At 46.5% G+C, this 26,496-nt stretch overlaps 2 protein-coding genes across 2 annotated transcripts; both read left to right on the forward strand.

The window, feature by feature from the left end:
- The first annotated feature begins 457 nt into the window (after positions 1–457).
- Positions 458–18,387, forward strand: LOC130529913 (inactive dipeptidyl peptidase 10). The gene is given in 26 exon segments (XM_057040613.1): positions 458–609; positions 4,623–4,737; positions 5,212–5,307; positions 5,442–5,458; positions 5,460–5,537; positions 7,042–7,113; positions 10,342–10,394; positions 10,940–11,021; positions 11,630–11,750; positions 11,836–11,990; positions 12,511–12,608; positions 12,741–12,864; positions 13,171–13,212; positions 13,335–13,439; positions 13,876–13,967; positions 14,254–14,301; positions 15,016–15,134; positions 15,213–15,260; positions 15,517–15,615; positions 15,793–15,859; positions 15,989–16,180; positions 16,257–16,311; positions 16,408–16,507; positions 16,607–16,665; positions 17,137–17,209; positions 17,298–18,387. Coding segments are annotated over 26 exon segments (2,367 nt in total). The 5' UTR covers positions 458–570; the 3' UTR covers positions 17,516–18,387.
- A 526-nt stretch (positions 18,388–18,913) lies between these two features.
- On the forward strand, positions 18,914–25,991 carry cs (citrate synthase). The gene is made up of 11 exons (XM_057040672.1): positions 18,914–19,094; positions 21,271–21,321; positions 21,408–21,515; positions 21,756–21,821; positions 22,121–22,252; positions 22,497–22,685; positions 22,902–23,101; positions 23,205–23,334; positions 23,481–23,582; positions 23,884–24,093; positions 24,170–25,991. The coding sequence occupies exons 1-11, from the start codon at positions 19,044–19,046 to the stop codon at positions 24,338–24,340; spliced, it is 1,410 nt and encodes a 469-aa protein (XP_056896652.1). The 5' UTR covers positions 18,914–19,043; the 3' UTR covers positions 24,341–25,991.
- The last annotated feature ends 505 nt before the right edge of the window (positions 25,992–26,496 follow it).

Here is a 26,496-nt window from a genome sequence, read left to right on the forward strand (position 1 = left end):
CAAAATAATTGAAAGAAAGAAGTTGTCTTGGAGTGATTTAACGGCGATAACGTGTAGGGAAAGTAACAACTATTGTGCGCAGCTTATTTTAAAATGTCAACATCACATTATTTTTTTCCAGGTCTACATTTGGTCATTAGACTTTTTAAATGCTTATTGTAGGCATTTGTTATTTATATTGTATAATTTAGGCATTTTTCAAAATCTATAAACCAGCGTAAGACCTGCTGCACCAAAACCATTTATTTCCAAAACTTCGGTACATAATCAGATACAATTGTTGATCCAAATAGGCTTTTTAAATTATGATTTAGGGTAATGAACTGGTGGTGAGGTTGCATCCGTAGTCATAATTTATGTCGGAGTCAGTCAATATGCGCAAATTGGAAATAGGTGAATGAGTTGTTCAGAATCACCCACGCACGACAAGAGAGAGAGGGAGAGGGAGTGAGAGAGAACAAACTTGCTAAAGCAGGGCATGCAGAACAAGCCCTGCTACACACCAGTGCTGCTGCTGCCGCTCGGCGGATTTTGATGCACTAGCACAGCGGAGCTTTTTCGGGGGTTATAATGATTGCCACAACTCAACAAAACATGACCACGGAGCTGGTATGTCGCAGTTTTATCGTGTTTTTTTTGTTTGTTTGTTGTTTTTTTTCTGCGCTTCCATATAATCAGATGTGCTTGTGCGTGCAGCCTCCTTGTGATCTGCGAGGAGAGTCCATTCATGGGCAGTGGGGAATTCCTATCCATCGATTAATGCTATGTTCTTTTGCCCATTCAGACCTGTCCGTCAATATTCTGGACAGACTTGACTCGTGCACTGCGGTGCAGACCAGTGTGGTGCCTCTCAGTCTTCTGCACTCCAATGCAGACTTAAAGAGCACATCACACAGAGAAGACAATTGGTCACAGAAAGCCCCCCCCCCCCGCACCTGCACAGTAACAATCGTGCTCAAATCAACCTGCACTGCATGATTGATTATCCCTGCTGTGTAAGTGTATTGTAAATGAGCAAAGACCAGGAGCCAGCATCAACTGTTCCTGCACAGCCTAAAACAAGACTGGGTATCTTACACTCTACACTCTACCATGGCAACTGTAGCCTATGGCTTATTTATGAGTTTCTGTTTAATTGATTTTAATGCACTAAAGTCAACTAATGTCTCGTGAATCTGTCAGCTGGTGTGCAAATTAATTTCGTTTTCAGGATAATTAGTGCACAGAAAGTGCTCCTCAAAAACGAGCAGGAAAAAAATAACATTAGAATCACCTCTAATTTAACATGAAATTCTGCGACATGATTAATGTGGTCACACCAGTCTGAAGTGTCCAGGCGATCGTCCTGCAGCATTATTATCTGCCTCAGAGGCTCTCAAAAGACTGCTGATTGTTCCAGCCTATTGCCAGCGATGGAAACATTTCTTTGCACAGTGTTCAATCGATGCTGCTTGCAGAGCAAAGCTATTAATGAAGCAGTTCTGGCTTACAGATGGACATGATTGCCTCCGTTGTTTGCCGAAAAGATGCAATTTGGGAATTACGTGGATGACTGTTCCATGATAACAGATGTGTAAGTAAAATGTTGGGCTTTCAGTGAGCAAATCAAGAAATCAGTGTGTGTTACAGGGCTTGGCTCTGCTTCTGTTACTGCACACTGTTAACAGTGGAAATCACATTTTAAATTCTCCACCAACACTAATGACATGTTTCTGTCTCTGCCTTGTGGAGAATGATGTTTCTCAAAATTAGCTGTGACTCTCTCGCCACCTGCAGCTCTCCTGCATGTTTTTGCTGCTGCCTCTTTTTTTTTCCTGAGGTGGAAATTGAGGGACTTGGAATGACAAGGAACTGCTCCTTTTTCTGGACCCTTTTTCGTACAGCAATGTTCTTTTGCACGATGGGGAACACAAAAAGAATAGGAGAGCGGAGCAGCCTTACAGCAGTCAAGGCTCAAGTCTTTCATTTCATAGAGGCTTGTACCTTGGTGCCTGGCATTAGCCTGCAGGACACAAATGTGTCCATTGAGCTTCAAAGTATGTGTATAGCACCTTCTGCTTTTTTGTAAGTTAAGAAATGAAAGGCAGAAGTCCCATCACAGAAACTTAGAGGCTACAAATTTGTCTGGGTGTGATGAAAGATAGCTTTGTTATGAGTCAATATTGACAGTAGTTTCTCATTACGACAGTCGCTTGCTTACCCTGTATTCCAGCAGCTTGCCCGATGACGAAGTACATCCTAAATGAGACGGTGACACATATCGACCAGCTTATAGATAAAATATGCAGCTTCCTTGCTTATCTACAGCTTCCTACTGTAATTGCAGCGACTCATTACAGTGAGGATATTGGAAATCTTGAACGCCAATAGTCCACCAATAGTTTGGCGCTCCTTTATGGGTGGGTTATTTCATTGATGTCTCCGTCAATGTGATGGGTTTAATGATGATCAGTGTCTGGTACCAGATGGCAGCTTGTGTTAATCCAGAAGTGGAGTTGCTGGTTCCTCTGCATGTGATTTACTGTAGAATTCTCCATGTTGTAAAGACAAAGGAGAGTTAAGGAGGTCTCCCGAGTCTAATTTATGAAGTCTTAGCACTGCCCGCATTCTGCGCAACCCAGTTGTGTCTCATACTGCTCATCAGATGAACTGTTGTTCCGCGTAGCGCATGTCTTTATAGTGTACAATCGATACAATCGGGACTGTTTCATATCATGTCCAGAAGAAACCAAACTCTTTCCCGGAATCAGTGTTTTTTGCCGTTTAATAAAGAGTTCCAGTGCTATTAGAATCATTTTAACGTTGGAGCCTGTTGGCAGATTTCTGTGTAAGAGTCTAACCTTAATGACTGCTTTCCCATTATTAATTGTTTCCCACTGGACTGTATACCCCATACACCTTATTGATTCTCTCATTTAGGTGAGTTATCATCCCCCTTTAGCTCTTCTGGCCAGAACCAAGCGCTTCTCTTCTCGAATGCACGTGTGCACACTTTGCCAAAAACTGAATCCCTCCAGGGGGGTGTCTTCAAGAGAGCTTTCCATAAAGATTAGGACCCTTGGTGAAGATGTTGATGCTTGACTGACACCTCCTCTGAGGTCACACTGCAACTCCTGTGGGGATCTTGCAGCTCAAGATGTGTCAGATTTCCTCTTGGATCAAGCTCAGCAGAAAAGCTGCTGTGGGACATGTTTGCTTGTCCATCAGGTTGCCGACTGACATCAGCGTGGTCCATCCTAGTCTGCATCCCCTCATCTGCTCACGTGCGCCTGCAGTTTGCACAGCATTAATTTCCCTCGTGCATTGAGGATGGCACCGGCAGCATCGCGGGTGTTCGCCCGGGGGATCTCGACTCCGTGCACTGCGCCTAATTTGCAAGTATGACTAAACTCAGCCGCCCAAATCTGGGATTTTCCACGTCTATCTTAACCATGATATGACCTTAATTGGAAGCACGTCACAAGTCCCGGCTCAGGGGACTCGGCAGAGCTGTGAATTCCATTAGAGACGTGTTTCGGCTCTTACAGTGCACTCTGTAATTAGAGGGAAGACTGGGAAATGAAAACACAATGTGATGGACTCACTCGAGTGGTAAAATTTAATTCAAAACATTCCTTTCTACAGATCCAGCCATCACTGAATGCCCTGTTATGATAAGCAACCACCATATTTAACCAGTGCTGTTAATTGGTTGTGATTCACATGGGAGTGGAACCTAAGAGATGTGGAGCATCACGACATGTAACAACTACATTTGGACCACAGTTACAGATTGAAATGTACTGTTATTTTGACTTGTTTGACCTCTAATACGGGGCCTTTGAAGTGAAAGAAAATATATTTAAACGCCTCAGTAAGAATTCCTACCCAGTTCTGCAATTCATGTTTGGTTGAATGTGAGTTCAAACCGCTCTGGGGGACTCTTTCTTCTTCAGAATCTGGTTCCAATACGCATGGCTGAGTCACTCTTTAGAACCACACATCCTGACAAAGCAGGTAGAGCTCAAGCTCCAAAGGAAGGGCAGAACAGTTGCAGGATGTAAATGGATTTCCACATGAATCAAACACAAACTAAATGGGAGCTTGAATCTATTTGTGTCTTGCCTGTAAGCTCCGCTTACATGTGTGTTTGTGCAGAGACGGATGCATCTTGGATTGTGTGAACCAACACCGCTTATGTCTTTGGGTGTGTGCAGTAGCAACAATCCTGCTTCCCTACAGCCTGGAACTGTGTGATAGAGACACTCAGGGCTGTGGGGGTGCAGCCAAAGGGGTGGCCAGGCATGATAATAAAGCCTGGATTTTATGGTTCCTCTGTGACTCAACTCTTAAATTTAACTGGCCATGAGGTCCCAGCAGGCATCATGAAAGGCATCATTGCACGGCTTGGGAACAGCACAGTTGTGTTTAATTGTGATTGATGCCGCTCATTCCTCCAGTTTTCCTTCATGTACAGCAGCTTTACAATGAGCCTAAATATTTAAATAGACGTCTACCTTCAATTTCAGACACCAGATATGAAGCAATGTTGAGAACAACTGATGTTCCTGCTGTTCCTGTTGACATTCCTGCGCTATTATTCTGCTCACATTAAGCACGTGACTCCTGTGTTTCCTCTCCAGGACCTGGGGAGTTCGGATGGTCCACCGCGGAACTGGAAGGGAATAGGAATTGCCCTGGTGGTGATCATGGCGGTGATGTCTCTGGTGATTCTCTCAGTCGTCCTCCTCACGCCAGGTGAAACAAGGCAACAGTTAAAGACGAGCATTTATAATACAGCCAATGAGATTGCTTTGATATTCTGGGAAGCTGGGAATTTTTATCCCGTTAACATCTCTGCGGGGTATAAATGACCAGATGGTTAGATTAGCCCAGCACAAAGACTGGAAAATGCAAGAAAATGAGGTTTGGTCTGTTCTTAAAGCAAAAAATATTTTATCAGCACTTTCAAAGGTCTCTAACTAACACATAATTTGTTTTTGATCCAGAGGAAACTAAAGGATATAAAAGGATAATTCACCATTCTTCCTCTGACAGAAAATTAGGATGGAAAGATTGTTTTTTGTTGTTGCATGCGTCCTCAATATTAGCTTTCAAATGTTAACAAAGGCCATTTGAAATGTAAGACGCAGAGTGGAAACAGAAGCCAGGCATCTGTGAGCCGGACACTTTTTTCAGGAACTAATTAATTCTGTGTCTTCGGCTTTGAAGATGAAAGGCACTTGTTACTCCGTTCTCATCTCACCATGGAGGATCTGGAGAGCCCAGAGTTCAAAGTTCATGACCCCTGTGTGTCATGGCTGAGCGGTAAGGATCCCCATTCCAGACTGACACAGAGCTCACGACCACTTTTGTGATTTCACTGGAAACAGCTGCTGTCTAATTTAAGTCCTCTCTAAACGTGCAGGACGGACTTCACGTCTCTCTTTTTGATTTTTCAGAAAGCGAAGTGGCCCTCTGCCACCAGGGAGGGGCACGTCCTGTCTTTCAGCCTCAGCAGCAACCTCACCACCACTCTCCTGGACAACAGCTCCCTGGTGAGTTACAGCGCCTGACGAAGGTCAACAGATCTCAGTATTGATTGGCTCATAACCACCGACAGCTGGACAAATTGTGCCGCCAGTAGAGCGGGGCACTTCCAGACTGAGAGAGAGACGTTGTAGCACAAAGCACAGACCAGCGCCAAATAACGAACTTGTGAGGCAACAGTTTCAGCTCCCCCCCCCCCCCGAATCTGGCGGATCTGTGTGCTGTCAACATGAGCACTCAAGAAGGAATCTTCCAAGCCCGGGGATCCTTTTGAACACCGCCTCTGCGACACTGACAGTCGTATGTGGGTCACTGGTGAGGAGCTTTGAGCAGGGTGGTGTTGGCAGGTTGAGATAAGGCATCTCTGGGACGCTGTGATTCGATGCTGCCTTCTCGGCTTCAGCTGCTGGGAAAAAAACACACAAACGTACCAAAAATTAATTTTAAATACGTACGAATACATTTAAATGCACATATTGAAATGTGTGTACTGCCCCCCCTCGCCAGTCATCACAACCATTGTTCTATATAGCTCCTAGGGAAGAGATTTAGGGCTGCATTGTAATTACCTACTCACCGCTATTCATTTGACATGTCAGTGGTTTTAGCGCTGTGGTTAATTGATGCACCGCCTGTACCACAACCGGTGAATAAAGATGGATGACTGGAGAGCTCCTCATCAATAAAGCACGCAAGCCTTGCTCTCCTGTAGTAGGTATCAGCTGAAGTTCAGGTGTTCTTTGATGTATATCGTGCAACATATGTTTCACTTTGCCAGCAGCGTCCACAGGTGCTGCATTGCTGGCTGTTTTTCTTGACAACCAGGCACCAAGCGTGATGCTCCCATTGTTGCACCCTCTCCTGCTAGATGAGCATAACACTAGCTGAAGCCGTCCTATCAGCAGCCATCACGCTTACCTTTTTAAAAGTATTTAAAAATAAAAAAAGGTTTCTGTGCTGCATGCTCAGCAGTACACAGCAGACAGCTGGCAAACATCATGGAGCATTTAGCAACTAAAGAGCCTGCCGTGTCCCTCGGGTTTGGGCTGAAACCAGGCCAAGGTAAAAATATTGAAATTCAGAGACATGAATGGAAGTCTAAAACAATAGGTGGCTTGGTCAGTACCAGTGTTTGCAAAGCTCTATTATAAAATGTCTAAAAGTGGAAAGGACTCAACTGAAAACAGCCAAAGCCACATTTTAGCAGGCATTCTTAGACATTTGGGCCGCAGCTCCAGTAAAAAGACCGTCCTCGTTATCACCCGCTGTTAAGTGTTTGCTCAGTGAATTTCTGTGCAAAAGAAAACCCTAACTTGGCCACAAAGAGGAATAAATGTTATGTCAAACGTTTTTAGTTGGTAAAAACTGAAGCTGCTACTGAAACGTGTCAAGAAAAGATAATTCTGCACGGATCACCAAGATTGGCAGCCTTAATTATGCTCAATTCTCCACCCCGGTGCACCTAATCTGCTGACGAAGCACTTGTCTAACTTGTCCTTTTGTTCTGCACAGGACCTGACCGTTACTAAATTTCAAGTGTCTGCAGACAAGCGGTTCATCCTCTTAGCATATAACATTCAGCCGGTAAGTTTTCTCCGAAGGCCAATTATATTCAGATATATTCCAAAAAAAAGAAAAAGAAAAACCACCCATGGTCATAAATTATCCACAAATATCAAAGACACGTTGCTGCTGCTTTACCACCTCCACATGCCTGTGGGGCTCAGCGATGATGACATATGAATCCTAATCAGAGTTCCATAGAAACGCCGGCGTGTGCGTGCCTGCACGCGTGCACGTGTTGCCGCTCCTCCCGCAGTATCGCGCTCCATAATGCCGCCCACCAAATGACTGGGATAACATGGTGGGGGGGGGGGATTGAATGTTGGAGCTGACAGGAGGTAGAGGGTCGTTGTGGAAGGCTGAGGGGAGATCAGGCAGATGGAGAAGTATCGCTCCAGCAGATCAGTGATGAATATTAATAAAAAGCTGAAGAGAGGAGTTGCAGTTGCCGCCCTCTGTTTTATGGTTTAGCTTCGGCGCTTCGACCGGCTGCCTCGCTTTGTAAATACCCGCCTCATTAATAAATAGTTGGGCCTGAAAGGTGTCACTCTGGGTCGTGCCTTCGGAGGATCGGCCCCGGTGCCTGCACCAGTGGCCACGTGAGGCGCGTTTGTAACAAGCCCGCTGCATCTGTTATAACTGAATTATTGATCGGTCAGCATTCCTCTGATCAGATATCTGGGAGGTGGGGGAAAAAAAGGAGGGGGTGGGGGGGGCTCAGATCTTTGGCCAGATTGCGGGTTGCTTTGGTTGATTCGCGCGCTGTCGTTACTTCCTTTCATGTCAGCAGGAATTGTCTGTGCTCATTTGTATGCGTGTGGTGAAATAGCCACCTGGAATCATTTGAATAATCGGACATGGATAAATATGCCTACGTGAGGGTAGTTGGCATTGAGTGCATGGGGCAAATCTCTCTTCTCCTCTTCTTCCTGGCTCTCTCTTTCCCTTTTCTCTTCCCGTGTCTTTTTTCTCCATCTTTCTCCGAGGGGATTTATGCTGACTGAAGCAGTTTGCACCCAGCACCAGCCTTGGAAGAGGGGCGGCACGCTGCTGAGAATGGCAGAGAATGCAAGAGGAAGAGAGAAGAGTCGCTTTTGTCGGGGGGGGGGGGTGATGGGTTTTTGCAGCACTCGGCCTCAGATACACCCCCCGTTGAAATAACTCAGAGCCGTAATCAAAGTACGACACAGACGCCACAATGAGAACGCCGCCTCGTAGGAAATGGATGAGTCCGCTGTGGGTGAAGTTAAGAGGCTTCTCGGGAGGTTGTGTTAGCGCTGCTAGGGCTTTGGGGAGGGTTTCATGCCTGGGGGGTGAGAATAAATGGGTTTTGATAAGAGCTTATATACAGATGTGAGTTGGGGATTTGGTCGTTTCTAAAGAACAAAACAGATTTCTGGGGGGTGGGGGGGCTGTTTGAACGCATCAAATCTGTGTGCACAAGGAAATCTGCACGTGTTTCCACTACGATGCAAAGAAGATGCCGGTCGATCAAATCAAATCAGTAGTTTCCCCATGGACAAAATAGTTTCAATACACATTAGAAGAGAAGCGGGGAAAGTGCGAACCTTTTAAATCCCATCAATTAATGGTAATCTATTACTCCTGTATCAGTGCAGAGTTCAAGCCAAGTGATCTGGGGGACGAGGAAGACGCGGCGAGATCGACGGTGACGCACTAAATCCACAAGAAATGTGGAGACCACAGCGGAAATGACGTTAGAGAGGGTAGAGAAAGGAACATTTGATACAGCTGAGCCTGGTGTGCAGGTCACAGGCGGAGAGCGGTGACGCCTGAGCTGGTGGAACAAAGTGGGGGCTGTTGTCTGCATATCTCGCCAAGGACAACACCCGCTAATCTAATGGGAATCCTAATCTTTATTTCCTTAGTCAGCCACGGCGTGTTTAATCTGCATCGTGTCTCCACCTCCTGATTTGCGATGTGAAATTTCTTTGGGGGGGGGGGGGGTGGCGAGGAGCGGAACGATCTGGAGGATTTATGAGATGCTGCTGGCGTCCACATTAGAATTGGCTCCTCCTTGTTGGAGACAGATGCTCTCACTTTTCCTGTCTATTTATCACAGGCACATAATAACGCACGGCCGCCGTCACCAGATTCATGACGGTGGCTCCTGAACAGCATCTCCGGGTTCCTCCACAGATCATCAGCGGCCGATTGAACGCGGCGTTGATGGCAGCGCTGCCCCCTTTGGTCCTGCATTCACGGCGCGCCACTTCGCATCCGTCATTGCGCGTGAAGGACGCGTCAGCCCACCCATCTCTGCAGCGTTCCCTCCATCCTGTCTTTGTTTCCTTTCCTCAAATCTCCCCCTCCACACACACGCGCGGCCCGTTTCCTCCTGCCTCTGCACTAACACGGGTCTTTTCATACACCCCCTGTTGGCTCCAGTGTTCCGACCCGACTGCAATCAGAGTCCCTTACAAGGCGTTTCCCCTTTTTCCTTCCGTTTCTGCCGCAGCTCTGCTCCTACGGTTCTCCATCCATGAATTTCCAGACAAACAACACTGGAGAAATCCAATTTCACTGCTAAGTGCGCTATAGTGGAAGTGACATTTAATTTCTTCGGGGACTCAGACTTTTCCAGGAGACTCTGGTGCTCAGAGGTCAGAGGGCTTATAGACGGCTTCCAGACCTTTTCTGCAGGCAAAAAAGAAGGGAAAAGATCGATATATTACATAGAATCCATCAGGTAATGCTGTGATCAATTGCAGTTAAAGCGCGGGCACACAGCCATCGATTCTGGTTCTTTAATCTTCTTCAGCATGTTAATTTAATTAATCAAGGAGCCTCTCATGCCTGGGACGGACAAACGATCGCAGCAGTGAGGAATATTAGCGGCAGCGACGCTATTTAATCAGAACGGTCGCCCCTGTTTCTGTTTAACATTTTCTGTCTCTTATTATGTTGTCTCTCCTGCTCAGCCCGGCGGGCAGCCGAGGTTCAAAAACTGTTTTATTCAGATATGATCAGCATAATGATGAAACGGGGCAGAAATGGCTGCAAGTCTTTAAATTAAGTGATGGATTTAGTGGTAGCTGTTTTTAAATATACTGGCAGAAGCTGTTTTTCCCCCGCTCATGTCTTATTAACAGCCAGTGTCCCTCACAACCATTTTTTTTCTTTCATTCGCATCTAAAATCTATGTGTGTGAATATATATGAGCACTGTGTATGTTTTCTCATCTAAGTGCAGCACATCTCTGTGCACGATATCCTCTACCTCTTTCAGGTGTTCTCTCAGTCCTTCACAGCCTCCTTTGCTATCTACAATGTGGCTAATGGGTAGGTGGAATCATGAATGCTAATGCATGGGCTGCAATGGGCATGAGCATTACCGATGCAAGCAGACCTGCGGACTGAAAGATTTGCCCCGAATCTCATCGAATCAGAGCCTCGTGTTACTGTCGGACATGCTTCCATTCGTCAGTGTTCCTCCCGGGTTGCACATCGCAGCATAAGGTTTTTAATTGTTCGTCATTCACATTCGGCTTTCTATCAGTGGAAAAGCTCTGTGGCAACTGTGGATTTTGCTTGGAGGGTCGGACGAGTGGTTCTGGAGAAGATGTCAGGAGGACCGGCCGTGTCGCTCAGTGCCTGGATTTGCCTCGAGGATGGAAAGACGAGGGCAGAAATACGGACTTTTGCATGAATCCGTCCCATTCTGTTTGGTTTTCCTCCTCTGCATCGTGCTATTCAGTCCCGAGAGTTCAGTGTCTCTTTCAGCCGATTCTCAAGGCCAAGTGGATGGATGGACCCCAGAGAGCTTTGAACGGGACGCTCCTGCCATAATGGAAGGCTTATGCCTGCTTATTTTATGTGTGTTCCAGGGATCAGCTGGAGCTTAACCCTCCAGAGAGGGAGAAGGCTGCCCTGCAATATGCTTCCTGGGGACCTCAGGGGAACCAGCTGGTAAGCTGAGCGCTGGCTGTTACCTGATCTGTGGGTTGCTTCTGTTGCTTGGACGATAACTGAATACGATACTTGTCAATATGAAGAACGGATGAGAGGATATTGAAAAACACGCAACGTCTACATATGAGTAGAGCTTAAACTCAATTAAAATATTCTAATTCTAAATATTCCCTAGGCTCCATTAATGCTAAGTAGCATAACACACTGATGTTGATGTTTGCAATCTCTGTTTCTTGTTGGGTTTTTTGTTCAGTAACAGGGAGGAAATAATGCAACCCATTGTCGAAGTAATTAAAACTGTTTATCATTTTGTTGTTTCCAGTTTCTTCCTAAAGCAGACCGATTATACACACTTCAATCCCCAAATCATTAGGCGGTAACAAAGGTTTTTTGCGTCCTGTGAGAGCTTCTCGCCCTGTTCTAACCATCTTCTCTGAGTTTTTGCTGCTGTGACGATGCTGCTCTGCAGCACAGCCGCTTGGAGAAAAAGGACGAATTGGCTCCCTCTTGTGTGAATGTGCTGGCCGGTGATTAATTCTTTCTGGGATGATGCCTGACGTTCTGCTGCCAGAGATGAAGCCTGCAACCCTGCGTGTTTCTTCCAGGCGTACGTGTTCAACGGAGATATCTACTACATGCAGAGCGTGACCAGCAAAGCCCTGCGCCTGACCAGTACTGATCAGGAGCCACGTGTGGTGAACGGGCTCTCCGACTGGACTTATGAAGGTGGGGATGCCTTCGGGTTTCACCAGAAACGGTTCAGGTCGTAGAGGAGGACGGCAGCAATGATGATAATTCTCTTCTGAAACAGAGGAAGTGCTCCTGACATACGTGGCCCACTGGTGGTCCATGGACGGGGCTCGGCTGGCGTACCTCACCATCAACAACTCTGCCACCCCGGTGATGGAAATACCTCACTTCTTAGGTGGTATCTATCCCACCAACATGGTCTTCTCCTACCCAAAGGTAAAAATGGTATCACACGTGCCAAAAGCCTGCGCTTGTTCACGACCTCCTAAAAGCTTCTCACCAGTTTTCTCTAAATGTGTAACATCTTGTTTATCGTGCGTTAAGGCCTGTGAAGCTCCTCGGGGTGCAGTGTTGTAGCATTCCATCAAACTGGCATTAAAAATGGAAACTGCGACTGGCAAAACAGGCTTCAGGGTCTGGACCAGCGATGTTAATGAAGATGGTTTTTCACCTCCAGTCGCACAATTATCAAGCATAAAGACCTCAGGACAGGAGCGCTGCCGCTATAAACTAGCCAAGTCTGCGCTACTGGGCTGTTCCTCGCCAGAATTGCCAAAAACCAAGCTACCCGTTGTGCCATTATCTTTGATAAGGCTGGTTTTATCCACTGAAGGAGGTTGATGGAGTTCCGGTGTCATGTTTATCCACCCCACAGGCTCAACCTGGTGGCTCAGCCACCGAACAGCCGAACTAAACGTGGTGCCTGCCCATTTCACGTGTTCTCTTGTACTGACAGGCCGGCTCAAACATCCCATCAGTCACTCTGTTTGTGGTAAATCTGTACGGCCCGGCTCACACTCTGGAGATGCTGCCTCCGGATTCCTTTAGAGCCAGGTAATAAACCTTGAAGGCTTTGGACGCAGCTGCCAGAATTAATCACGTCCTTACTGCTCTTTTATTGCTGCTTTTTAACTCTTTCCACCCTTTTTCCAAACCCGTGTCTCATTTTGTGCCTGGACGCCTCAGAGACAGCTACATCTCCATGGTGACCTGGATCAGCAGCACGCGGCTGGCTGTCCGCTGGCTGAACCGCGTGCAGAACCAGTCGGTCCTCTGCGTGTGTGAGGCCACCACCGGAGCGTGCTCAGAGGTGAGCGGCCGCCCTGGATCTAAACACTCCGCTCTAATCCCTTTTTTTGTGTTGGGAAACAGGGATGATTTCTGTCAGCCTCAGACGTCTGCTGGCTGGATTAATATTAAAGGTCGTTTGCTGCATAATCAGCTTGTTTGGTGGCTCCCTGCAGACTGCAGCCTTTTGCTTGGCAGACTTTACTCCTGTTTTCAGTCACTGGTTCAGTTATTGATACCCACCGTTATAGTTACAGCCACGCATCGTTTCTTAAATGAGCTTCAAGACTTGCAAAACTTGAAAAATGTTGTTTTTTTCTGTCACTAGAAGCACAAAATGGCCATGGACATAATGCAAAACCGAAGACAGGTACGCTTGTAGTTTGATTTCTTCATTTCTTTATCTCAGATTTTCTGAAAGCGCAGTCATTTTTTATTTTTATTTCAAGCCCTATTTCCTCTTCCACAAGCTTCATCCTTCTTTTCAAACAGGACGTACCGTTATTTACGTCCGACGGCTCGATGTTTTATACCATCCTGGCAGCAAAGCAAGGCGCTCGTGGAGAGTTCCACCACATCGCCGGCCTCTCAGCTCAGGTCGGTAAATCTCAGTAACTCTTGTAATCCCCAGAAATGTCTGATACAGTTTGTCATTCTAATCATGGGAGGTCAGTGAAACCAGCGATTACACAACCCAGTCCAGTTTGTTTACAACGCCCTCCTCTTCTATTATTACTGAGGCAATTTGCTGGCATTTGTTTTCTGCCTGATTATGGAAATGCCACTTTTCTTCTCATGAATCACGTCTCTCATGAATACTTCAGCGGTGGTTTGCCCTTTTCATGATCGACCACGTTCATCCTGGTTCAGCAAGCCGTTCATCTTAAACGTTTCGTTCTAAAAAACACTTTTTGTTACCTGGATGGATGAAGGGCTCAGACACGTCTCCACCAGTCTCTGGCACATCTATCTTTATTCAGTATTCCTGCCAGCTCCTGATTCCAGTGGGGCTCTGTTTCTGTCTGTACTGCAGCCCGCCGTCCCCACCGTCCCCCCTCGATTCTTGACATCGGGCAGCTGGGACGTGTCTTCGCTGTGCGCCCTCGACGAGGAGGCCGGGAAAATGTATGTGAGAGGCACATTATGTGGGGCAGGTAGAAACACTCCTCAGCAGCTTTAACAGCTCCCGTCTTAAATTGCAAATGACTGGGGGGAGGGGGGGATGTCATTACAGTGGCCACTTCTCGCCGCGGGCTGGAGCCGATTTCTCGACAGGTCTGCGGCTGGAAGGGGGAATTCATTTGTCAGATCAGACTCGAGCTGAACTGACGCGCAGCATCGATTCCGGTCTCAACATTACATCTTTGTATGCTGTCCTCATAAAGACGCCTTCTTTGTTTCTGCCTCTCAGCTACTTCCTGAGCACAGAAGAATCCAAACAGAGCCGACACCTGTACAGGTAAACACACAAATGTCGGAGCCACCGACGCTTCTGAGCTATTATTTAGCCTGCGGTGAGAAAGTGCGACGTGTGTGTTTAGGTGCAACAACAGGACAACTGATTCATTGGGATTCATCCTCATGGAAGGTCCAAATTTGATTCCGATCACTCTTATAATTGTTGGACTGAAGCGGTGGGCAGACGTAACCAGATTAACTCAGACCTTCAGGTTAACTGCATTGGTGATGGATGAATCTTCCGAATCCGTCTGGGAGCCCAGTACTGAGCTGACACACTAAACAAACAAACACTCCCTGGAACAACATAGAAGCGTCTTGTGGCCCAGACTCATCGTCTCCTCTGAGAAAAAGCCGGTCTGGTTCGTCACCAACCTCCTCTGCTTCATATCTTTTTATTAGCTTCTTTAGCTTCAGGCATCTGGAGCTACAACAGCGCAGAGGAGCGATGATGGCCGGTTTAAATGCACTGAGTGATTTATCATGTAGGAGATTTGTAGCAGGCTTTTAGAGCGTCCCTACTGCCTCTCAGCAATCTTTCCTGGTATAAAACCATAACTAAGGAAACATGGCACAGTTTACAGTATTGCTTCTCGTCTTCCTCCCTCTAACCCCCCCTTCCTGAAATTCTAAAGGAAGATTTGATACTTTATTATATTTGAGGATGAGGCTGAGGATGTCTTCCAGTTATTCAGTGTTATATTTATGCATTTAGTGTTGACCTGGATGGAGTGTTTCAACGCCAGTGCATCTCCTGCAACCTCATCGAGGGTTGTCGCTTCTTCAAAGCAGAATTCAGTCCCAATCAAACTCATTTCACTCTCTACTGCTTAGGTAAGTCACACCCTGCATTTATGCCACAAAATAATGAATATTTTGCTGTTCAGACAGATTTAAACTCTCTCTGCACAGGTCCTGGAATCCCTAAAGTGACCGTCCACTACACAAAGAACCCCTCCAGTGAGTGTTTCGGCTGCATGTCTGGCTGATGGTATTATCTCACACACCAGATAAATGTAGAAGAACACACAGTGTGGCTGTAGTTTCCTGAAACAGTCTGCAGAAGGAGGCAATAGACTTCAGTTGGTGGTCGTTTGTAAACAGCGCCCTCTGTTGGCGGCTATTGGGAACAGTCTTGAAGACATTCCCACCATCTCTCTTTGTCGTGTTGATGATTTAATTAGCATATGTAATTTCTGCTGTTTATCTTCTACAGACTATGTTGTGCTGGAAGATAACAACCCTCTCTCTAAAGCTCTGGAGGACAAAAGGCTTCCTGAGAACCTGTTCAGAACACTCCCAGCAGACAACCACGGTACAACACCAAATTTGTTGTGATATCTGATAGTATTTAGTGTTTGCACAGGATGTGGTTGTGCATTTTTTTGTCATACAGGGAATAATGATGTCCTTTAGGCTTTAGCTGATGACAATGACCCTGATTGTTGTGCAGGAAGCTGACTTTGTACAACCCTTGTTTACTCTTTTTTAGATCTACATCTAAAACTCTCCCTTCCTCCGGGATACGAGGCCAACCTGCATCCACTTCTCATCATTGTGTGAGTGTGCAGCATTCTGCAGCTCAGTTCTGTTTTATTTTCATCTGATTTGCATTCAGTCAACTCGCAGTCCTTCCCAGACGCTGTTCAGCTGTCCGCTAAGCTAATCCTGTCCATCTTGTTGTACAGGGATGGCGTTCCTGGCAGTCAGTCGGTGACAGAGGAATTTGCCCTGGAGTGGCCTCAAGTCCTCTCTGGGCTGCAGAATGTGGCCTTGGCCTGGGTGGACGGCAGGAGCGGCGTTGGCCGAGGACAGAAGACCACGGTGGATCCACGCAGGCTCGCCTCAATGAGAGTCAAAGATTACCTGGGAGTCGTCGAGTCAGTCGGCAACAACAGGATAAATGTGATGGTCAGAAAGTGCATCACGTAGATTGATTTCATGGTCTTTCCACAGGTTATTGATGCGGCTACCTTACATCGATGATCACCGGATAGTCCTCTATGGCAAGGTTACAGTTTTGTTCAAACTCGGAGAATCAATAGCAGGAGAGCCGTCGCGGCGCTCACATGATTTGTTGTTAGCATTTGGATGTTTCTCCCTCCAGGGGTTTGGTGGCTATTTAACTCTCAAGATGTCGGCTGCAACAGAGAAGCTCTTTCAGTGTGCCGTTGCCGTGGCGCCGATAACCGACTTCAGGCTGTACAGTGAGTTGAGACCACGTCTTTGATAATTACAACACAGAGGAAACAGCGATCATGCGCCATTGGTCTGTTTAGTTGAGTAAAAGGCTTTCCTTTCTATAGGTGCTGCGTTCTCAGAGAGGTATCTTGGCCTTCCAGCAAAGGAGGAGCATGCTTACTCTGTGAGGCCCCCAAATAAACTGAATGGCTTTTAAATAGAGCATTGTAAAAGTCATCTTTAGTCAGCAGTTGCAGAAGGAGTTTTTAGTTTAAAGTCAATTTTCTGGTAGTTTAAACACCATTTCCATATGTCAACCTAATTAAATTGTGTTTTTCTCCTTTGGCCTTATTCTCTTCTGAGTCAATATTAGTCAGCTATTAATGTGGTAAAATGATGAAAAACATTGTGTCAATTTTGAGCACAAACTCCGCAGTTTTATATCATTGATATAAACTATTTATATCAATGAATAATGAATGTAGACATCTATGCGTTTCAACCACAATCGACATTGTTACTTTGATATTATTCAAAACTTCCTTGAAAACAGTTCAAATATCAACAAAATGCTTATTGAAAGATGGAATTTAGTTTAGTTTAGCTTCAGTTTCGGGAAAACGTGCAGCTAATAACCCTCAGCTGGTGGTTTCAGACTGCATCTGTGCTGGAGGAGGTTACCAAGCTGAAGGATGAAAACCTCCTAATTGTCCACGGAACCGCGGATGGTGCGTTTCTGTTCCAGTTTACACTCATAACTCGGTCTGGATGTTTTTTTCCAGCACTTAAATTCGATATTCTGTGTGTGTTTAAAAGCGAAGGTCCACTTCCAGCACAGCGCGGAGCTCCTGAGCCGACTGGTGAAGGTGGAGGCCAACTACTCCCTCCAGCTGTACCCAGATGAGGGCCACATTCTGAGGGGCCCACGCAGCGTCCAGCACTTCCAGCGGACTGTGGTCAACTACCTCCAAAACTGCCTGAAGCACAGCGTCTTCCAAGAACCCGTGGAGGATGACGAGGAGGAAGATGAGTGAGCCCAGAGCCCCTTGCCTTCTTTTTGAAGGCCTCTCCCTGAACTTTACACCATCTTCTTGCATTTCCTTGGATCGGGCTGCCAGGCACAAGGACCCAACAGTGGGGAGCAAGCGGATCCAAACACCCCCTGAAGATTCTGGAGCAATCGTCTGCTTTTCCTTGTTGCACACATTCATTTCAATTGACTGTATGTTTGAGACAGTTTGTTTACAAAATTCTCTTCAGATGATGTCAGATTTTTAAAACCGGCTGCATGATATCGATCAGGTCGCGTTGCCTAGTTCCTGGGTTTAAAAATACACTTATCGGTTTTACAACCGCGTTACAAAATGTGTATGAGAGCGAAATGATGCAAGGAGAGTGTCGTTTTTAAAAAGATATATCACACGATGATGGAACAAAATCACAGGGGGGAAAAAAAGATTGTTTAATCTAATCATGGCATGCAGATCATCCATGCCTGATTCTATTAGTGCAAAGATTAAAATGAAGATAATGGATCATTCTAAATGTGCCAATTCTATTTTGTAAAGACCGAGTGAACGAGTGTGCAATTGACAGTAATTACATCAGCATCTACGTGGTCTGTTTGTGTTCTGTGTAATGAACAGCAGTGTGCGTGTTTTCCTGTTGCCACACGTCAGCATCCATTAGTTATTTCTCGTAAATTGTTAAAGAAAGAAACTTGGACAGGCTGCTGAGCCATTCGTTAACAGTGTGTGAGGTTTTGAAGGGTGGTTTTGAACTACGATCTGTCGACCAAACTGGTTAGCTGCATGCAGTTGGTCTAAAAATGAATGTCCTTGACACTAAACAACCAGCTATCCCCAATATCCCTTGATAATAAAGTTTGGACTTGTTTTACATTCTACATCTACATTTGTCCCTTTATTCACTGTGGTTAATGTCCACGAGACCTGTTTATTGGTATGATTATGGATATATAAAAAGGCCTGTATTGCATAATACAGTATTGTATTGTAATAAATATCTTTGATCTCTGATAAGACACCCGTTATCTATTATATAAGGAAATTTCATGCCAACTGATAGTTTTAAGACATTAGTTTTGAAAGGAAGGAGTAAATTGTAACTAAATATAAATAACCCTATATATTATTTAATGCACTTAAAACGGTACGCACCCAAATTAGAATGAGTAATTAAAGCAGATAATAAGTGTTACTACATTAAATATATATAGATTTATTTATTTTTTTAACACTGAACAGACCACGGGAGAGTCAACAGCGTGGTCTTGAACATACCCCAATGTCTTTCGGTTGACGTCACACACAGTGGGCGCGTAACTATCCAATCAGAGAGCAGGAAATGACTCGGCAGCCAATGAGCTTCATCTACGCTTTTCCATCGTCCAACCAATCGTCCAATCGGATTTGTCGCCACATGCGGGCCGGAATCCTTCTTCAACCTTCCGCTTTTTGGAGGGGCACCTTCAACCAGCTCCCTGGTGCACTGGCAGCGGCGTCCGTAGTTGTAAAGCAGTGGAATTAGCATTCAGACACAATGTCCCTCCTGACATTCAGCAGGCTGGCGCCTAAGCTCCTCAACCCAAAGGTAACGTTTGTAGACGGCGTCCTCGATGCTACTTTATCAAAACTATGATGGCTACATTGAATGCTAACCTCAGTTAGCCGGCTAACAGAGGGAAGAGCTAGGTGACGTTAGCAACCTTAGCATTTTCAACCACACTGACCAAAGCATGGTGGTATAAATGGTTAAATAATATATCCTCTTTTGAGCACATGTTTGTTTTTCAACGTGTATGTATGCCGGAGTGAAATAACTTAAACTTCCAGAGGTATTTGTGTGGAACTTTAATCCTATTAGAGTATGTTGTATAGGAACCATTTTTCTTTATGCCGGCCTGGTATTGTGTCCTGGAAAATGTTCCTTGGACCATTTGTGGCGAGACCTTCTATTCTTTACCTACGCAGGGGGGAAACAGACCTGCCGTGATTCCTTTGATGTTTTGTCAGTTATCTTTGATCCCTGCTGTTTCAGCCGTCGTTGACCTTCACATTAAGATTTCACGTTTCATTATTTAATGGCACCGAACTCTGCAACACGTTCTGCAGGTTTGAGGCTTACTTTAAATGGGTTGGAGCCACTTTTGCAGCGCGGATTTGCATCTTTAATAACAGTTTAAAACCCATTAGCAACTTGATATTGTAGCAGGTGATCTGGACTGTTTGGATATAAAATGAATGGTCCTATAATTAGAGCCCCTGACTCAATATGTGTTGTTCAGTCCTGATCTTATCAAAGTGCTTTCTGACCTATTTGATTGTCACCCACTGCCTTGGTCCAGTGACCTCCCCGCTGACCTATCCCCCAAAGAAATCGTAGTAAAACTGTGGCCGACCGAGTAAAACAAGCTAGGAACGCTATGAAATCATACATAACGCATCTTTATTTTCCACATTCTTCCTTATTGCAGCATTCCAATTGTCAGTGTGTTTCTGATTTAATCTCCAAGTTGCTTGAAATAGATGTGTCGCCAACCGTGTGTGTCAGCTCAAACGATTTGGACCTTTTCCCGTTCATTTGACCTGTGCCACACTTCTATGCCCTCTCTTATCAGCTACTGTCTCCTCATTCTTTAAATATGAATCTGTTCTGAACTTTGAGCAATCTGTGACTGTCACATGATAAACCGGAGGAGCGCTGCAGGAGCCAGCAGATATAATCGGACCTCTTCTACAACTATTTTCCATTATTTCAGGTTTACTTGTGTATTTAAGCTGTGTGAGGAGAACAAAAGACTTAATGATTATTTAATGGTGATAAGCATCACTCCTTTTATACATCTTTTATTCTTTTATTCTTCTTTTATTTAAGTGAGACTTTAGTCAATGTTTTTTGCTCTTTATAGTTTTCTTTTTAGTGTTTTGACACCTTTGTGTCCTGTCTGGTTCCCCTAATCTTCCTCACCTCACAGGAAGGAGACGGGTTGTTAGTGAAACTAACTATATATAAGAGCCTGAGCTCTTACGTAATCCCTCAGTTGTGTAGTGTGTGTGTGTGTGTGTGTAAGATCCTGTACGCCATAACAGTCCTTTCTCCTCCCTCACCAGTTGGATTCCATAGGGAACAATGCCAACTTTTCCCAATGCTGCTTCCACTGCCTCCCTAAACCCTCCCCAAAACCAGATTACTGGCCTCCAAACACTCTCATAACCAGACAGACGGGTGACTTCATTAATCTCAGAGGGAACCAAAGCCAACCGCTTTAATCCCTCCAGGATCCTGGAATATTATCCCGGTTTTCAAGACCTGTTTAGTTGAGTTGAGGAAAAATGTTTTCCAAGTTCCGAGAAAAGCCGTGGTTGGGCACCTCCTGTCATATTCATGTGACTCTGGGAGGACACGAAGGTTGTGGGTTTGACATGCGGGATTTGTCGGATGTGTTTGGGGCACATTGCTCTTTGGGATGGAGCAATATTTGAACTGGTAGCAGCTATAGCCCTTCAGTAAATAGACTCATCCGCCATGTTTCCGCATTGACCTGCCCAAAGGAAGTATGAAGAATAAAGGAATGAGCTGGGGCCGGTGGGAGCACCGACCCGTTCTCCGTGTTTTCGTCTGTGTTGTCGGCATTCCTGGGATGTCAGAAGGGTCGATGACGTAAGACGGTTTGAGCGGCTCCTGCGTTTTTGCCTGCTCGGCAGATCTGTGGGGACGGATTCGTATTTCGTTTGATTTCACGGTTCTGATCGTTTGTGTCGCGCAGAACGCCGCCTCCTTCGTCGTGGCTGCGAGGAACGCCAGCGCATCGACAACGGTAAGTCGCCACGATTCTGTATCGTTCGCGCCGGCTGATATCGGACCGCTGCCGCGTAATGACCGACCTTCATGTTGTCCTTGCAGAACCTGAAAGATCTTCTCGCTGACCTCATCCCCAAAGAACAGAACCGGATCAAAAACTTTAAACAGCAATATGGCAAAAACAACATTGGCCAGATCACTGTGGACATGGTGAGTCGGTTTCCAAATGGGCCTAATGTGCAGAAGGTTACGCCACAAAGGCGGCGGTTCTGCTTCCTGGCAGCTGCGGCTCATTTTTTTAAATAAGTACAAAAGGTCACGCCGGGTCCTGGGTTGGGTGGGGAAGGTCGTTGAAAGGTCATCAGCCTAATTCATGAATGAATATCAGAGTGGGGACAGACAGAAAGGGGCCGTTGCTCCGGACCTTCACGCCCGTCTTCTCACCCGCAGGTCTATGGAGGCATGAGGGGGATGAAGGGTCTGGTGTACGAGACCTCGGTGTTGGATCCTGATGAGGTCAGTATTTCAAGGTGCTGCCACATTTCACCACTCTGACATTAGTTAAACTGACGCTGCCCTTTCTAAGATGCGCCCGCTTCAAAGGCACTCGGTCTGATTACCGTCGGACTCGGGCAAAGAGCTTTTTTTTGTCCTGCTGGGAAAACTGCTGTCGTGCATTTTTCTAGTCGGTTGCCGCGGCGACGGAGGTCGTCAGTCCTGATGTTGGACAAGTGCCTGCACCTAGAGCGAATACCATTAATGGAATAAGTGTGCGCTCACGTTATGCCCCCTCCTCTCCCCACTTTGATACCCAGGGAATCCGTTTCAGGGGTTACAGTATCCCGGAGTGTCAGAAGTTGCTGCCTAAAGCTCCAGGAGGCGAGGAGCCGCTGCCTGAGGGCCTCTTCTGGCTTCTGGTGACCGGACAGGTCCCCACTGAGGAGCAGGTAGGTGTGAGAAGGTTGGGTGGAGGTGGAAATAGTCAGGATTTACAGAACGTAAAGCAGGTGTTTTATGGCGGGGGCTATCTCCATGAACAGCACTGATAACTGGTGGCATTAATATTTAACCCTTGAACCCAAGAGTAATACATCTGTAATTCACCTAGTTCTGACCCAGGTCACCTGGAGACGCCGGGTCTGGTCTCTGAACCCAGGCAGTATTTTCCATGATCTTCTTCCATCCCTGCAGGTGAACTGGGTTTCCAAAGAGTGGGCAAAGAGAGCCGCGCTCCCCTCCCACGTGGTCACCATGCTGGATAATTTCCCCACAAACCTCCACCCCATGTCCCAGTTCAGTGCTGCCGTCACCGCCCTCAACAGCGAGAGTAACTTTGCTCGGGCCTATTCTGAGGGGGTCCACAAGTCCAAGTACTGGGAGGTGAGTTTGCAGCCTGATTCCAGCCAGGTTGATGACTCCGCAGGTGATAATCTGCACAGCTGGGATGAGGTCCAGACATGGGAGATAACCCCGAAGGAGTGTTGCTCTTTATGGCCCCGTTAGGAACATTATGGCTGCGTTGCTGCTCACACCTGCACCCTTTTGACCCGGGTTTACGTGCCGTCTCCTAATGTGTTTAATCATTTAATCTTCCAGTTTGTTTATGAGGACTCCATGGACTTGATTGCTAAGCTGCCCTGCGTCGCTGCCAAGATTTACCGTAACCTGTACCGCGAAGGCAGCAGCATCGGCGCCATCGACTCCAACCTGGACTGGTCCCACAACTTCACCAACATGCTGGGCTACAGCGACTCCCAGTTCACTGAGCTGATGAGGCTCTACCTCACCATCCACAGGTGCCGAGATACTGACGCCTTGATCCACTTTTTTTCATTTTCACACTCTAAATGAGTCGTTAAAGGTCTAAAGTGTCTGTATGATGCTTCCCTGCTCTCACAGTGACCATGAAGGAGGCAACGTCAGCGCCCACACCAGCCACTTGGTGGGCAGCGCCCTGTCTGACCCCTATTTGTCCTTCAGCGCTGCCATGAATGGTCTTGCTGGCCCTCTGCACGGCCTGGCCAATCAGGTGAGCACGCGTCAGAGTGGGGGGGAAACACGGCTGGGTTAACGATTGTGCTGCGTCTCCGTCGGGCGGTTCCTGCTTCTGCGGGATTTTCTTGACGTAGAAGTTTGGATCGAGTCCCAAATTGGGTTTTCTTCCACACAACACAGGAGGTGCTGGTGTGGCTGACCGCCCTGCAGAAGGAGCTGGGGGGAGAAGTCTCTGACGAGAAGATGAGGGATTACATCTGGAACACCCTGAAGTCTGGAAGGGTAAAACACACACACACACACACACACACACACACACACACACACACACACACACACACACACACACACACACACACACACACACACACACACACAGCCAGTGTTAGTCAGTCCTGTAGTCTTTAGCATTGATGTCACCGTAGGATATTTATTTATTCTCAAGTTTAAGAAACTGAAATTATCTACTGAATCGGTTTAAATTAATGCTGGGACACTAGTAATAGTCTGACATTGTGTCCCTCTGTTTTAATATAAGAGATTTGATTTACCCTCCTGAGTAGTAACGGCGAATCCCCGCCAGGTGGTGCCCGGTTACGGCCACGCCGTCCTGAGGAAGACCGACCCGCGTTACACCTGCCAGCGGGAGTTTGCCATGAAGCACCTTCCCAACGACCCCATGTTCAAACTGGTCGCCCAACTCTACAAGATTGTCCCCAACGTGCTGCTGGAGCAGGGGAAGGCCAAGAACCCCTGGCCCAACGTGGACGCCCACAGCGGCGTGCTGCTGCAGGTAGGACGCTGAGGCTTCCTCAAACATCTGGGGACAGACGCAGATCCTGACGCCTGTTTTCCCTCCTCCTGCGCAGTACTACGGAATGACTGAGATGAACTACTACACCGTGCTGTTCGGCGTGTCCCGGGCCCTCGGCGTGCTGTCACAGCTGGTGTGGAGTCGTGCTCTGGGCTTCCCGTTGGAGCGCCCCAAGTCCATGAGCACAGATGGACTGATGAACCTGGTGGGAGCCAAGTCGGGATGAGCATTAACCTGACGGGCGTTGGGGGTTAGTGTGAAGGGCGGGGAAGAGGTGGAGATATTAGAAAAGGAAAAAAACAAAAAAACAGGCAGGCGTCAGTGGATTCCCCCGTCATTTCTGAACCCAGGGATTCAAAGAGACAGTACACTTTTAATGTTGTTTCACTAAAAAGGGTCTTTTTAAATTATCAGTTCTGACATATTTAGTTCATTTTTCCCATCATACTTCATATTTGGGATGTCTGTATCTTGAGACATCTGCTAGCATTGCTGCGCTGTTCCCCCCCCCCCGCTGTTACTTAGCACTGGGACTCACCTGTCGCCAGGCAGATTCATTTAAAGGGAATTTTCGGGGTGTATTTTACTTCTTTTTTTTTTTTTTAAATTTGTTTATTGATCTCAACTGACTCAACCTCTGCTGCGTTCCTTTAAAGGCCTGATCTGTTTATGCTCAGGCTAAGAGCCTGTGTCTCCCCCACAGACGCCTCGACTCTGCTTTGCAATGTTCCCAGACCCCCCCCCCCCGCTCTGTCCATGTGGTTCACTCCCTTTTTCGAACACTCCAGCTAAGAATAAAAGTCCTCACTAGCAAATTAAGAAGCCCGTTCAGGATGTGAAGGATTGAAAAGCGATTAAAAGATGCTGCCCCTTTAAATCTTGTACTCGTGTGTTAAAATGACCCTCTATGATCAAAATAACCTGTCCTCTGTGGCGCTGTCCCCCCCCCCCACCCCGTGTGTTCTCCCGACAGGCTCGCGTGGACAGTAGCGCATCAATAATGTACAGCACGCAACAGATTTATCCCCAGGGTGTTTGTAATTGGCAGCCTGTAATGAAACGTTAAGAGCAAGCTTGAATAAAAGGCGGGATGGGGGCGCTGTTTGTTCGCGGTCGTGTCTTATCGAGTGTCCCTTCGTTCATTTCTCCCCACAGGAGAGCGCTTTGAACATCAACTACTCCAAAATGAGCACTTGCTTGATTAGTTTTCCCAATTGGTGGTGGTAGAACCCTGCCTGGTTGATTGCTTTTCTTTTAAAAAAAAAAAATCTATAGAATCTGTGGGATCTCATAGTCTGGTCTTATTTATACTTTGTGTACATAGGTATATATATATATACATATATGTATGTATAGCTTGAATGTATGCAGTCACTTGTCTTTCATCACCACAATGGTTCCCATTGTCAGTTGTGTGATGGTCGTCTGTCGCACCGGACTGTCGGCGAACAAGAAACAAAAAGAGGAAGAAATCCAAACCGCAGCTATATTGTATATACACGGATTCCCACCCGGCTCTGTGGGTGCAGGTTTTTCAGGTTGCCTCACTTGGATATTTCAAGCTTGCTCTTATGCTTTAGGTTTGTCTGCACTCCATGTAGTTTAAAAGACCGCTCTCGTTGGTCCTCACGGCTGTTTAAATCTGCTTCGCTGCCGCTTTCTTTCCGGTTTTCATTAGATGTGGTGGTTCCAGTGGTGTTATTTTGATTGTAGAGGCACATGGAAGGTGCTTGGCGTTGATTGGGATGTTTCGCTGCGGATGATTCAACAGAAAAATGCTGGGGGGGGGGGCTAGATGGATCAGAAAGGTGGGGAAGACTTAAAGAGCAATTACTGGAAAAGCTAACAATAATGAAAATAAAAGTTTTTCTTAACTATCTCTGTCATTTCTCTGTCGGCACGACTCTGGTTTTACGTCAGTTCCCCCCGCGGCCGCGAGGGGTCAGTGTCGCGCCGCTTAATGGATCAACTGACTTCCTAAAATTGCGGTTTAATGTGGAAATGGCCCAAGCAGCCACGCGCCGCACTTCCGGACACAACGTTGGGCAGATAAGGAGCAAACTTACATATTCACACATCCTGGAAGAAGAGGAGGAGGCTTCCTGGAGCCGCCTCCTGCATCCGCTGTTATTAATAACCAGCCTGAATACCATCACCCCACTCTGGTTTCTTACAGGTCACCCTGTGTTCACCCCGTCACTGCAACCACGGACTAAATAAAAACCAAAAAAACAAACATTTTATTTTACTTAACTGTATTTATAGAAATTTGGACTGGAGAAACCTATCCAGGGAGCCTGAACGATGTCTGGGCGTAAAATAAGTTAATGTTATTTATGTGTCTATTTCAGGGGTCTTTTTTTTTTAGCTTCAAACGCAGAA

The sequence above is a fragment of the Takifugu flavidus genome, chromosome 8, assembly GCF_003711565.1.
Source record: "Takifugu flavidus isolate HTHZ2018 chromosome 8, ASM371156v2, whole genome shotgun sequence".
Taxonomy (NCBI): domain Eukaryota; kingdom Metazoa; phylum Chordata; class Actinopteri; order Tetraodontiformes; family Tetraodontidae; genus Takifugu; species Takifugu flavidus.

Coding starts and splice junctions, on each gene's coding strand:
- cs (XM_057040672.1), top strand. CDS start 19,044: ATGTCCCTCCTGACATTCAGCAGGCTGGCGCCTAAGCTCCTCAACCCA. Junction 21,322..21,407: donor ACGCCAGCGCATCGACAACG/GTAAGTCGCCAC, acceptor TTGTCCTTGCAG/AACCTGAAAGATCTTCTCGC. Junction 23,583..23,883: donor ACACCCTGAAGTCTGGAAGG/GTAAAACACACA, acceptor AATCCCCGCCAG/GTGGTGCCCGGTTACGGCCA.